Source organism: Perca fluviatilis, chromosome 12, assembly GCF_010015445.1.
Source record: "Perca fluviatilis chromosome 12, GENO_Pfluv_1.0, whole genome shotgun sequence".
NCBI lineage: Eukaryota > Metazoa > Chordata > Actinopteri > Perciformes > Percidae > Perca > Perca fluviatilis.
The window spans coordinates 28,346,916-28,360,735 of NC_053123.1; the positions used below are offsets into that span (position 1 = coordinate 28,346,916).

Below are 13,820 nucleotides of genomic sequence, written 5' to 3' on the forward strand. Positions count from 1 at the left end.
ACATAGGGTCAGTTTCAGCAAATATGACAGAAAGTTAGTTTTATAAGACTTACCTACTGCATCTTTAATGTGTCGACGGAAATATTTTCGGACGTAAAAATATCACACTTTCTCTGTAGTCTACCGTTAGCTAGCTACCCTAAATGTAGGCTACTTTTAAAATGCCATATTTTCCCTCTGGGCTCACCAAAACGGACGTAAAAGCATATTAACCACCCCGAGCCGAGGAAACCGAGCGCAGATTAGATAGATTTGTGCCTTTCCGTTGATATCTAGCACCAGGAATCAGCGAGACAACGGACAGAGCTTTCCACCGAGCCCGGCCATGGACCAAGAGGCGGGGCCCGGCGTGTTCTTCAACAACAATAACAACTCTGTTTTACCCGGCGGTGGGAAAGGACCGCTGCCTGATGGCGACGCTGGAGAGGCGGCTATGGCGCAGTACAGTATCCCGGGGATCTTGCACTTCCTGCAGCACGAATGGGCCCATTTCAAAGTAGAGAGAGCACAATGTGGTGACACAGGTGGAGCGGGCTGAATTACAGGTGAAAACCACTACATTTTATGTATACACGGTTGTGTATATTAGTGGCACTACCTGGGCATTGCGCTGCTCCTTATTAGTAACTTGCGCTGAGTTTCTGTGTTTGATTGTTCTGGTTACTAGGCTAGCTTGTTAGCTTTAGGTCAGGCACTAAAGGAGCTGCAGCGCCCGCTGATATCTTGAGAGCTGTCAGTGCAGACAGCTTACAACACATAAGCGACTGTGGAATCAGTATGTCTTGTTTATGAATCTTATTATGCAGGCCTCTTCGACACCATCTGACCCCCAATTTCCACCAACTGCGGAACGGCTGCGGATCCGCTCCAAAACAGATGCCGGAGAGCTCGGCAGCAATTCGGCACAGGGCAGATTGTGCGGGACAGGAAGTCGAGCACAGTAACAAAATAAAACATCCGGTTAATTTTCAAAATAAAATACACCGTGCTCACAGTGGATCATATTTCCCTGCACTACACCTTGAAAACGTCATAATGGGCAGAGACAGGTTTTGTGGTTCTGTTTATAGAAACTACATCCTGTTATATTGCGCGATCATACGTGAATTCGCGAGATCTCGCGACTCCTTGTGACCTCAGCTGTCAAAAAAACTCAATGAAAGAGCCGTTCTTTGATATCATTTTTCAGTTTTTCAAGAATCAGTTTAGGAATCGGAATCGTTTTAAAAGTACCGGTTCGGCATGGGAATCGTAGAAATCCAAACGGTAACCAAACCTAGCGCCAGCACCAGAGCAATCCCAGGAGTGGAACGTCAAAGATATATAGACTAGGAGGAAAGTAGCTGAGAGAAGGTGAAGAAAAGAACAGAATGAAGAGAAGAGGGAAAGACGAAAGAAAGTATAGAAAAGTGTTGTGAAGATAAAAATAGAGAAAGATGATTTGCTATGAAATGTTTAAGTGCCCAGGAGATGTGGTGAACACGCACACACACACACACACACACACACACACACACACACACACACACACACACACACACACACACACACACACACACACACACACACACAATGAGTGTAAGCCAGCAATGGTCTCAGAGAGTGGTTGTCCTTTTGCTGAACTCACAAACACAAACATTGTGTTCAGGACACTCCCGTTGGGATGAGCTGTCATCACCGTGGTTACTGTCTGAGTTAGGACAGAACACGCACGCACACACGCACGCACGCACACACACACACACGCACACACACACACACAAACACACACACACACACACAATCTAGTGTCCGCCAAACACAAAATAAAGTCCTAAGTTAACAAGCACCGGCAGATGTGTCCTTGTGCAATGCAAACACTTGTGATTGGTCTGTGTGTGTGTGTGTCCATAATTCATTTGTTTCCCACTCAGCCTCTCTCTCTCTCTCTCTCTCTCTCTCCCTCTCTCTCTCTCTCTCTCACTCTCTCCATCAGGAAGTCTCAGTGTCTCTCTCTCTCTCTCGCTCAGTTGGTCCTCCTTTGTTTCTGGTGCCAGAGCGCGGTGGGCAGGTTCTGGCAGCCCTGGTACTCTCGCCGCATCTCGCCATCCGTCAGAGGCGGCGTGGCATTGCAGGGGGCTCCGGCCAGCGTCACGTTTAAAAGGCCGGCCCACGGCTCCAGGAGGCGAGACATCCCAGTACTCTAATAACACCATTGATGGAATAGCTGATTAGAAGATTATTTCGAAGAGTAAAAAATAAAGGACAACCCTTCAATGTGATAAATCACCTTTGCCAGGTGGTCCTGCAGGCAGCTGAAAGGGCTGATGTGGGACCAGCCGCTGTCCTCCCAGCCAGGGTTCAACCTCTGGTGGTTGTGGCTCTGCCGCGTCTGGCTCTGGATCAGAACCACGTTGAGGTGTTTCTGGGACCCTCGCAGCCTCTTGGACAGAACACCACTGTAGCTCTGATCCACAAACAGCAGCACACGGGTCGCCCTGCAGCCGGCCAGGTCGGCCAGCAGCTCGTTGACTGAGTACCGCTCCTTCGGGTCAGCCTGGAAAAACAGAGGGGGGAGGAAGAGACATAGTGTAAGACGTATAAGGATGTGCAAATACACAGGGGGTAAATGTAATCCGGTTAAAATGGGATTATTGACACACTCTTCTATCTTTCTAACGCACTTGCACACTATTTTTCTTATTCACTCACTTACACACTTTTTTTTATAAACACATGCATTATCTGTGCCTGTGTGTGCCTGTGTGCTATTATATGTATGGTGCCTGAGCGTGTTTCCCAACAACAACAAAGTGTGTGTGTGTGTGTGTGTGTGTGTGTGTGTGTGTGTGTGTGTGTGTGTGTGTGTGTGTGTGTGTGTGTGTGTGTGCGGCATTGTTGTTGCCTGTGTTGTTGTTGTTGTGTGTTGTGTGTGTGTGTGTGCCTGTGTGTGTGAGTGATCGTGTGCCTGTGTGTCCATTATCAGTGCCTTTGTGTGCCTGTGTGTGCATGTGTGTGTGTTGCGTGCATGCATGCGTGTGTGTCTGTGTGTGTGCCTGTGTGTGTGTGTGTGTGTGTGTGTTTTTGTCTGTGTGTGTGTGTGTGTGTGCATGCATGCGTGTCTGTGTGTGTGTGTTTTGTGTGTGTGTGTTCTTGTCTGTATGTGTGTTTTTGTCTGTGTGTGTATGTGTATGTCTATGTGTGTGTTTATGTGTGTGTGTGTGTGTGTGTGTGTGTGTGTGTGTGTGTTGTGTGTGTGTGTTTTTGTGTGTGTGTGTTCTTGTCTGTATGTGTGTTTTTGTCTGTGTGTGTACGTCTATGTGTGTGTGTGTGTGTTTTTGTCTGTGTGTGTATGTGTATGTCTATGTGTGTGTTTATGTGTGTGTGTGTGTGTGTGTGTGTGTGTGTGTGTGTGTGTTTCTCTTACAATGCCATTGAGGTTGGCGTCCCATAGCAGCATGGTGCCATCGTTGCGTGTTGGAGAGTTCAGGTAGAGAACCAGCGTGTCGGCGCAGTGCTGCTTCCTGCAGATGTACGACACGTGGTTACGAATCACCGCTTTCTCTGTTGCCGAGTACACACCCTCTACATCCTCTGTGGGAGGAGGAGACAGGGGGAGAGGAGTTAGATATGTTGTCGAGATGGTCAGTCCGATCTTTGGTGGAGTTTGGTTTGTTTTGTACCCAAACAGAGGGAAACCTGCTTACAACTAGCTTTTCTTTGTCTACTACAAAACACATTTCATTTCTATTTTGACATCTATCTGAGCTTTGTGGATCTTTGCTTTTGCGTTTGCCCTTGGCCCTAAGATAAATTAGAGGAAGGTTAAGAGTAGAAAAAAAGCGAAAACAGCAGGGAGGGAGGTAAGGGAATCGAAAGCATGTATCACTATTTACTCTCTGCAGCACCAGCTCTGGGTTTAGACAGGACTAAGTCCACATTACAGCTACATGGTATAATTTATGATTCAGGCCACTTTGTTGAGGTCAATACCTAACTTGCTGTTTAATGATCCAGGTTACGCTATCAGAACTTTGTCAGATATTTAGAAGATTTTTTTTTTAAAAGCATAGCAGCTTTAATACAGTGGTCAATTTTCTAAAGTAAAGGGCATGTTGAAGCCCTCTAACACATGATCAGAGTTAAAGGTCCCATGGCATGAAAATTTCACTTTATGAGGTTTTTTAACATTAATATGCATTCCCCCAGCCTGCCTATGGTCCCCCAGTGGCTAGAAATGGTGATAGGTGTAAACCGAGCCCTGGGTATCCTTGCTCCTTATGAGGTCATAAGGAGCAAGGTTACCTCCCCTTTGTCTGCTTTGCACGCCCAGAGAATTTGGCCCACCCATGAGAGAGAGAGACACATCATGGCTTGCAAACAAGCAAAGTGGGAGTTGGTCAAGGCCACACCCCCACCCTCCACCTTGCCAATACAATTTTAGGTGCAATTGTAAGACTTGAGTTTGGTCAGTGAGACAGAAGCAAGAAAAACTGCGTAGAGCAGCACTGTCCTACCAGGAAGCTGTCCACTGCTGGCGAAGAAGGTTTTGATGTGTTCTTTATGGAAGCCGTTGTTCTGCAGCATTCTGTAGAACTTCTGAAGATTCTGAACATGACGCTGGAACGTCATCTGCTGCTGCCAGCCACCTGTTGTGTACACACACACACACACACACACACACACACGCACGCACGCACACACACACTTTCAAAGGGCAGCCCCGTGAACACAGCACAGCACTCCTGTACTTATTTGGTATGGAGCGAGCCACAATGGAGTGAGTCGTAACTTTCAGTGATATTTAATTGCAGTAATGCAGAGATGGTGTTGCCTGGGGAGAGGCAGTCCATCGCTATCATGATCCGACGTTTGGCCTTTTAACTATTGTTGCCAAGCCGTTAAAATTCTTGCACTCCATAAACTCTTTGGTGGGTTGGAGCTAAAACGTCATAAAAAGGGCCAACCTGCTTTTGTTTATGGCAATGATAATTCACATTTATCCCATGAGTTGTTGTTCTCATTAGTCAATACAATAATGTGTGATGTGTCTTGTATTGAAGATTGTTTAAGATATTAAGGCTTACATTGAATGGAGGTATGTATTGAGAGCATGTTGGCCTAGATTGTCTCAGGCTGTCAAATCTCTCTCCACTGAGAAATAAATTCAAACTCCCAACATTAATACATCCCCTGATAAATGTCACACACAATGTAAACACGTTTACCAGACATAGTCTCTTATGCCTATCTGTTTGGTGATATTTGGTGTAAACAATGGAAATATGAAAAAAATAAATAAAATAACAGACACAAACTGTCGTACCTGAGATGAGCACAGCATGGTCGCACGTCTGGTAGAGTCGGCAGGAGAGGTGAGTGGCCAGTGGCTGCTGGTGGCAGCGTCTGGTGTTTTTATTTAGCTCACAGCTTGAAACGGGCAAACTGGGCGAGCCCATGGGCAGTGGCTGAGGGCACCTCGCAAACTCTGCGTGGTCTGTTGGATCAGGGGTCATGTCAGAAAGTGCACAGGTGCTTGTCTTAAAAAAAAAATATAGCACAGCCTCAGCACAACACATTTCCTGACATCAGGTCCAATCAAACTTTGCATGCTAGTGTGTTCGACAGACAGTGGGTTTAATTGGGCACAATCAACAAATCAAAGAATATTTAATCTCCACACATGTGTAGCATGCCAGAGGTGGGTTTGTGTTTTTATCCTGAGGATTTTCTATGTTTGCCGTAACAGCATGATAACATTTTCCCAGCAGTTTCTCTCACGAGGCCCAGGTTGCTGGCAGAGCCTGCAGGTGTGGGTGGTCTTGGCATCGCATGAGAATAATTCTGCACTTCACTTAAAAAAGCCTCCTACTGGGAAAAGGACAACGGAATGCCCATCAACCTATAAAGTTTAAACAACAGTGATTTTACCAAGACTAGTGGATACCTGCGGCCCTTTGCTGCATGACATTCCCCTTCTCTCTCTAAGCTGTCCTATCTACATAAAGGCCTAAAAATGCCCCAAAAAAGGAAGAAAAAAAAACAGAAGAAGAAAAGGATAGTCTGTTACTCATCTCAAAATATTGGGTGGATTGTCATGAAATATGGCACTGATATTCAAGGTCCCCAGATGATGAATCCTAATGACGTTGGTGATCTCCTTACTTTTTCCTATAGCACCACCAGCAGGTTGACATTTCTGCTTGTGAGTGAAATATCTCCACAGTTTTTGCATTAATTGTGATACAATTATGGATTAATTTGGAACAGTCATTAATGTCCCACTCAGGAGGATAATAACTTTGGTGATCCCCTGAATTTTAATCTAGTGGCATAATGAGAACGTTTGATGTGTGTAATATTTTGGTTTATGACAAAATACTTGCAAAGCTGATGACATTCCCATCAGCCTCAGCTGTATTTTCTGTTTAGTGCTCATTAGCAAATGTTAGCATAGCACTCTAAGTTAAGATCGTGAACATTGTAAACATTATACCTGCCAAACATCAGCATGGTAACATTGTCATTTTGAGCATATTAGCATGGTGAACATTAGCGTAAAGCATTGCTCCGCTAAAGTACGCTTTACAGAGCCGCAAGCATGTGCTGTAGAGTCTTATTAAAATGTTCTTTTTGTGTTTTAAGTTTGTACTTAAAAGGGAAAGACTGATATTACCTTTATCTTTGTATTAAGCAGAGGCCCAGTATGTGTTTAGCCTAGCTTAGCATTTAGACTGGAAGCAAGGGGAAACTGCTAGCCTCCAATGAAAGAAGAGAAGTATGGGCTACATTCCAGCATGTTTTTTTAATTGAAAGGAGTTATTTTGTTCACACCTTCTGAACCCTGATAAAAGGAGCGGTTTTAAACCTACCAACACATCTGAGTCTCTGTGTCCGGTTGCTGTCTCCAACTCCGACCACCAGTGGAAGGAAGTGGACTTCACAAAGCCTTCCAACGGCCCGCTCCACCAGACGGCTACCACCACTCGTGGTAATGGTACTACCGCGCAGCGCCCCACCTGCCAGCCGACCGTGTCCATTACCCATAAGCCTCTCTGGCCCGGCTTGCCGACGCTTCAGCTGGTTCTGACAACGACCCTTTAAAGCCAGAGTCAAACACTCCTCGCCTGGAGAGACAGAGAGTGAAAGACATCTTGATGAGACAAATTAGTAAGAAACATCACTACAGATTAGATTACATGAAGTCTGTAGCGACGTTTTTTAAGGTGCCACTGGAAATTCAGCTAGATGTCCCTCATTTTCGTCCGGATGTCCCTCACCTTCCGCTTTCTTTGTGTTGGCAGTCTAAACTCCGGTGGATTTATGAGGACTATTAACTGCTCCTCAGATTTCTGCAGGGTAGATCCAGACAGCTAGCTAGACTATCTGTCCAATCTGAGTTTTCTGTTGCACGACTAAAACAGCTTTTGAACGAGCACATGATCCACCAAAACAAGTTCCTTTCCGAGGCTGTTTTTGCAGAGGCAACGTTGCTCCATCCAGCGAACCAGAGCACGTTTTTCTTCCATCCCGGAATGCTGTGCGGACTACCCAGACCCTCCTGTGGAGCACTGTGGAGGAAGGTCTGGCAATGGCAGACTAGATAACGTGTTGCAGGTACATGTATGTACGGCTTAACTGATTTCTTGGCCGCCCACTTCATAAGAAGTTTGACCTCCATCCTTTAGGCTATCGCTGCAGGATGTTCTCCTCATCTTGTCCTCTGCGTACCAAACCTCCATTTTCTTCCTCGCTCTATGTTCTCTTTCTTCCTCTCTTCCTTACCGGGATAAATGGGGTCGAAAAGAAAAAGGTTCACTCTAAAAAGACTTTGGTCCAAATCCATCTCCAGGACCCAGCAGGGGGCAGAGTGGTGTGTGTGCATATGAATAATTCACAGGTGTGTGTTCGTGTAACCCATGGCCAAATTCACCTCAACATCTGGCTCTAACCTCCCTCGCAGCAGGAGGTCAACAACTTGCACTTTCAAGCGTGTCTCTTTTACAGGGCTTGTGAGGACCATCACAGAATTCATGTCCCCTTGGACTATTTCTACATGAATGAAGCACTTTGGAAACACTTCCTTTACTCTGACTTTTGGCCTTTTATCCACAGTAAAACTGTTGTTTGCCTCTGCCGAGAGTGGAGCTTTTTCGTTAGCTGTTGTTTGGTTGTTAACCCTTTTTATAAATGTGACCAAAATACTCTCACTTTGCCTTTAGTGTCACGGAACAATCTCCCCCTGAATTTCTTTGTGGTCACTCAAAGTATTTTGTTGTTAATGATGGACAATTTCTCACTACAGCTGCTAATATTGACATGTATTTCTGCTTCGGGTAAAAGAAAACAGACAGCCGTTAATTCTATACACAAAGCTTAATTTGATTTGGATTTGAATATAAATATTCACTGGCAGATGCAGCAGGAGTGATAAGGGTAGTATTTAAAAGTTGTAATGCCAGAATAGTTGGAGACACTGGATGTGGAGATACCACTTGGTCATATGTGCATTAAAACAAGTCTATGATTGAGAAGTGATAATTGGAAAGCATCAAAGACGGACTAAATATCATCATCAACTTTTTATTCCAGACTCAAGGTCCATTCAAAAGACACAGACATGACATACAACATACCTACAATATGAGCCTGGGTTGGAGTGGAGCCAGGGGCATATAAAATTATATCATCTGCATAAAAATGTACATATTAAACCAGTAGCGTCATTATACTGGCTACCTGTAACGTTGAGGATTGTTTTTTACTTGTTTTTAAGGCCCTTAATGGTTTAGCACCTTCACATCTCTCCGATAGCTTATCTGAGTATGTTTCAAACCGTTTCCTTAGGTCGTCAAGCGTTGGCTTGCTCAATATACCAAAATGACTTACAAAAAGTATGGGGAAGCATCTTTTTATTGTTATGCACCAAAGGTTTGGAAAAAATTCCCATTACAAATAAGACAAGTAACTTCTGTTGATAATTTTAAAGCTATAGTGCATAGTTTCTGTGTGTTTCTAATGTGTGGACTTTTGAAGTTGCTGCCCCGAAACTCTGGAACAAGTTACCCCCTGAAATTTGGACGACTACAGATGTAGCACTTTTTAGGTCTAGACTTAAAACGTATCTGTTTAGAAAGGCTTTTAATACATGGTAGTGGTGTGACAATTTCCCTCTCCTATTTTCTATGTAACCTTTTCTGATTTTATTGTTTCTATGTGTCATTCTTTTTATTGTATGATATGTTATATGATGTGTGTTTTAATCTTAGTTTCTGATGTGAAGCACTTTGGATACCTGTTGGTTACTGTAAAGTGCTATATAAATAAATGTTGATTGATTGATTGATTGATTGATTGATTGATTGATTGGACTAGCCAGACCCTCCACTGTAGCGCTGTGGAGGAAGGTCTGGCAATGCGAAACTAGCTAAAGACTGACTTTGCTGACTCACCCAGGTAAATGCCATCCAGGTGGGAGCATCTCTTCTTCGTCACGTTAACATCCACATAAAATAGGACCACTGGGTGCCCAAAGTTCTCCCCTGGGCTCGGATCCAGGACCAGCACGGCATCATGGGCCGTGGAGCCGGGGAATCGCTGCTGAGGTCTGTGGGAACCCTCCCCTCCATTCAGCACCTGGCTGACGCTGTAACCTCCCCGTGGTTTGGAGCTCATCGAGCCGCCCCAGGAGTCCGGCAGGATAGCCAGAACTTTGTCTGAGTTACCTGGAGGGTATTTGTAAGCATAGACTGTTACTAGGAAAATTAACTATACAAGGCTAATGGTCCATTTAAGAAAACCTATGTTTAACCTGGCGCATAAGTTAATAAATGTATTATGGTAATTCTTAGTACCAGAAAGAAATATGATGTTCCACAGGAATAATAAAGTGATACTAAAATAAAGTCACACAATTATTACTGTTTACCACAGAAACACTCTTAGACCCAATAGGTAGACTATATATTGTATTAATAATATACTGATACCGACAGAGGTATAATATAGCTTCCATTTCATACAATGACTTCACTTTGACTTTAAAGCTATTGTGCGTAGTTTCTGTCGCCCCCATGAGGAATTCTAAGTAATGACAACAAAACTGTCAGTGGGTCCACATGATGCAAGCCTTCTGTGATCGCGCGTGCAGTGATGCAGTTACTTGTAGCCAAGGAGGACACAGAGGATTAAAAGAACACGATGGACTCTTCAGAAGAGGTAATTATCTTCACTTGATTTTCTGCGTGTGAAAGTCGCCGGACGACACGAGTTTCTGAACATAGTCATACTGAGAAATCCAGAGAGAGTTGTGTGGAGCTGATAGTCTTTAAATAGCTTTGTATCAATTCATTTGGCAATGGCTTGAATGTAACGGACGTTTGTTAATATCAAAAAGTTACGCACTAAAGCTTTACCTAAGCCATTTTGAGGCAAGATCTAATAGATATCAATATAAAACTTCCATGAAAATACATAGCCTACATTAAAACAATTATTGTTTGTATTACAAGTATTTTTGTGTCATGTTAAAATATGTAAATGAGGCATTATCTTATTGACTATGTGCTAATTTGCAGATTTCTAACAGAAATCTGAACATTGGATAAAGCCAGGTTCACGATTCTTGTTCAATTTTGTTGACATATCAACATACATTTAGATGTCTGCCATTTAGATTTAACATTAAATTGTGTACGTGATCATCTGTTTTATTCATCATTCATTTAAAATGACTTCATATGTTTATAATAGGAGGTCTACATTTTGACTTGTCATAGTATGAAAACCACAGGTAAGCATATAACATTAACGAGGGCTCTGTTGTATTCAACTATACATTAGCTATGACTGTGTGACAGTGAGCCAGCATGCGCAACACCAGGACCCTGAAACCGAAGCAGCTAAATGGAATTCAGACAGGCTTTATTTTAATATTTACTCCCGTGCTTTTTCTACTGTAACATGCCAAATGTCTTCTGTGAAAAAAGGCCTATTCTTAATGGATTCAGATTTATCTGGGTAGCACACAGCGATGCAATTCCTTTTATTCAAGTTGCAAACTTCAAAAATTCAGACTCTTTCAGTTGTTCTGTTTGAGGCAGCCGAAAGACTTTTGCACCCAATAATCATTATGATGATCACATTAGAAAATTGATTTCCTCGTATTTCCCCCTCTAACATGGACATTTAAACATTTCACATTTAACTAGTATTACACTGTATTTTCTTAGTGGACATCATGAGCCTCATTTTTCTTATATTAAAGAGCTATTTGTATATTTGTTTATGTATTTATTTGTGTTTAATGTTAGCCTGTTATGCATGCACCAATCACCAAGGCAAATTCCTCGTAAGTGTAACTTACTGTAGCGATAAACCTTTTTCTGATTCTGATTCACATTTGGCCAGGTACTTGCCTCATCCACTGCTACAAACTAAACCCTCACTCAGCATTAAAAACACAAACAAAGCCAATGATGACCTTTGCCTTCCCCCGTTACCTGCAGCAGTGCGTGGCTCCGATACGTAAACAGCCACGGTAGACAGTGGCAGGTGGGCGAGCCTCTTGCACTCTGCCTCAGAGAGCGAGGACATGCGGAGGCACCGGTCCAGCTGGTCCCACTGCAGCGACTGGAGGCCTGAGCGGACCCAGCGCTCCAGACGGCCCGGGGCCACGCCGCCTGCCGGGGCCACCACTGCAATGTGGAGGATGAGGATGGAGAGAGGAGCTGCAAGAAGCACCAGAACCCTCATTGTAACACCTGGGTCCTTTCCCTTTTAAAAGATTTTTTTTTCCTCCTTTTATTATTTGGCCTTATGTTTCTACTTTTGTTCTTCAGTCCTCCCTGTTCTTTTGAATTGTCCTCCTTTCACTCGTCACTCTTCCTTTTCGTCTTGGTTCATCCTTTTTGCCTTTTTTTCCCCCTTGATTATTCCTTTTCTTCTCTGTTTCCACTATAAACCTCCTTGTCCTCTTTTTCCGAGATATTTCTCTTTTTCTCTTTTCCCTTTTCCCTTTTTACCTCTGCATCCTTTTTATGCCTACACTTTTGACTCCTCACTCCTGCGTTTCTGTAGCTTCCTTTGACTTTTTTTGTTTGCTCCTTAAACTTTTCCTGCTCCTCTGTCTTCAGCAAACGGCAACTTCAGACTCCTTTAGTTGTTTTCTGCCCTCTCTTTCAGAATAATTTGTTCAAGTTTTTAATTAAAAAGTAAAAATAAATTATTGTCCTTGTATTCTTTTCAGCTGACAAGCTGATATTCCATTTGTCTTTTTCTTTCGTGTTGATCTGGACTTGAGAGAGTGAAATTCAAACAGTGTTGGTCTATGACATCTTAGATCAATATTACCAAAAAAGAAACTTTTTGCTTTATTCCACCTTTTTCTGGATTCTTTGTGTGAAACAAGATACTTGCAGTTGTGCTTTTCTTCTGTTACTCAATCTTTATTTTCATCTTTTTATCTTCTTCTTTCATCTCTTTTCTTTGCAACTGAGTGGATGCAACAAACGCCAACATCTTCTTTAGGTTGTTCTTACAATGAAAATCTTTTCCTTCTTTTCTCGCCTCACTTTTTCTTCTTTATTCCTCTTTTCTTCTGGTTTTCAGAGGGGACAATATATCCAATAGTCCCCAAATGCGCCTGATTTAGACATTTGTTGATGGACTGACTTTTCCTCCCCCTCCTCTTCTTCTTCTTCTTCCTTTATTCCTCTTTCGGGGGAAATGATTTGTTCGAGCCGGAGCAGATTCAGACTCTGTGTTGGTTTGAAAGGTGATAGATCATCCTGGAGTCAGAAAAGGCTGTCCTCATAAACAAGAGTCAGTTCTCGGAGGAAAAGATCCTTCTTTCTTTTGGGACAAGGTCCTGCGGACTCTTTGCTCTCAGTGACACTTGAGACTGGATCGTCCCCGACAGAAGTACTCCTGCTGCTCTACCCGCTCGCTGCTCAGCTTCAGGCTGCTCATTCTCTCCTGCTCTCTTTATATCTCTCTCTCTCCCTCTCTCTCTCTCTCTCTCTCTCTCTCTCTCTCTCTCTCTGCAAGCTCTGACATGCCAGAGGGAAGGATTTGAAGAGAGCAGAGTCTAAGGAGGGAAGCATGAGTGGAGTAGTGGACAGGGAAAGTGAGGGAAGGAGGCGAGGAATGGTGTTAGGAAATGAAGGAGGAAGAGGGGGGAGGGGGGATGTAGAAAAAGAAAAGGGAAGAGATGAGGAAGGAAATGGAGAGGCAAGTGTACTGGAGAGATTGAAGAAGAGTCAGGGAATCAGAATCAGAATCAGAAAATGTTAAAGCGTTTATTGCCACTGTAAGTTACACTTATAGCCACGGGGAATTTGCATTGGTTTTTGGTGCATACATAAACAAACACACATATTGAACATTAATAAGAATAAACAATAAATACAGAAATAGAAAAAAATTATAAAATAGCTGTTTAGCATAAGAAAAAGGAGGCCAGATGGGTTACGTGTGGAATGTAAAACAAGAAGAAAAAGGATAAAAGAGGGAGTCGTGAGAGAGAGGAGGAAAGTAAAGAGAGGGAAGGAGAGAGAAAAGAATAGAAAGGCAGAGGGAAGTGAAAAGAAGAGGGGAAGATGTAGAGGAAAGTAGTGAGGCAAAAGGATGGACAGAAAGGAAAGGGGAAAGGGGGAGAGGAAAAGTGAAAGGAAAAAGAAAAGAATAAGAGAGCAAAAGGAAGGCAAGGAATGAGGGAATGAGAGAGGAAAGGAAACAGTGCAGAAGTGAGAGGAAGTGGGGTGGAAGGAGAGAGGAGAAGAGATGGACGTGAAGCGGAAAGGATGAAAGAAAGTAAAGAAGAAAAGGATAGGAAACTGCAA

The 13,820-nt window shown here is 43.3% G+C and overlaps 1 protein-coding gene across 1 annotated transcript; it reads right to left on the reverse strand.

The window, feature by feature from the left end:
- Window positions 1–127: 127 nt before the first annotated feature.
- Window positions 128–12,979, reverse strand: si:ch211-67e16.11. The gene is made up of 8 exons (XM_039819123.1): window positions 11,481–12,979; window positions 9,432–9,704; window positions 6,852–7,106; window positions 5,306–5,476; window positions 4,497–4,628; window positions 3,407–3,573; window positions 2,270–2,536; window positions 128–2,182 (listed from the first exon to the last, which is right to left on the reverse strand). Exons 1-8 carry the CDS (start codon window positions 11,731–11,733, stop codon window positions 2,006–2,008), a joined length of 1,695 nt encoding a protein of 564 aa, XP_039675057.1. The 5' UTR covers window positions 11,734–12,979; the 3' UTR covers window positions 128–2,005.
- Between the last annotated feature and the right edge of the window lie 841 nt (window positions 12,980–13,820).

What these genes read in the sequence shown, in the direction of transcription:
- si:ch211-67e16.11 (XM_039819123.1), bottom strand. Translation starts at nt 11,733, where the DNA reads ATGAGGGTTCTGGTGCTTCTTGCAGCTCCTCTCTCCATCCTCATCCTC. An exon ending in CAGCAGTGGACAGCTTCCTG is followed by an intron (nt 3,574 to 4,496) that starts GTAGGACAGTGC and finishes CTCCTCCCACAG; the next exon opens with AGGATGTAGAGGGTGTGTAC. An exon ending in ACGCCAACCTCAATGGCATT is followed by an intron (nt 2,537 to 3,406) that starts GTAAGAGAAACA and finishes CTGTTTTTCCAG; the next exon opens with GCTGACCCGAAGGAGCGGTA.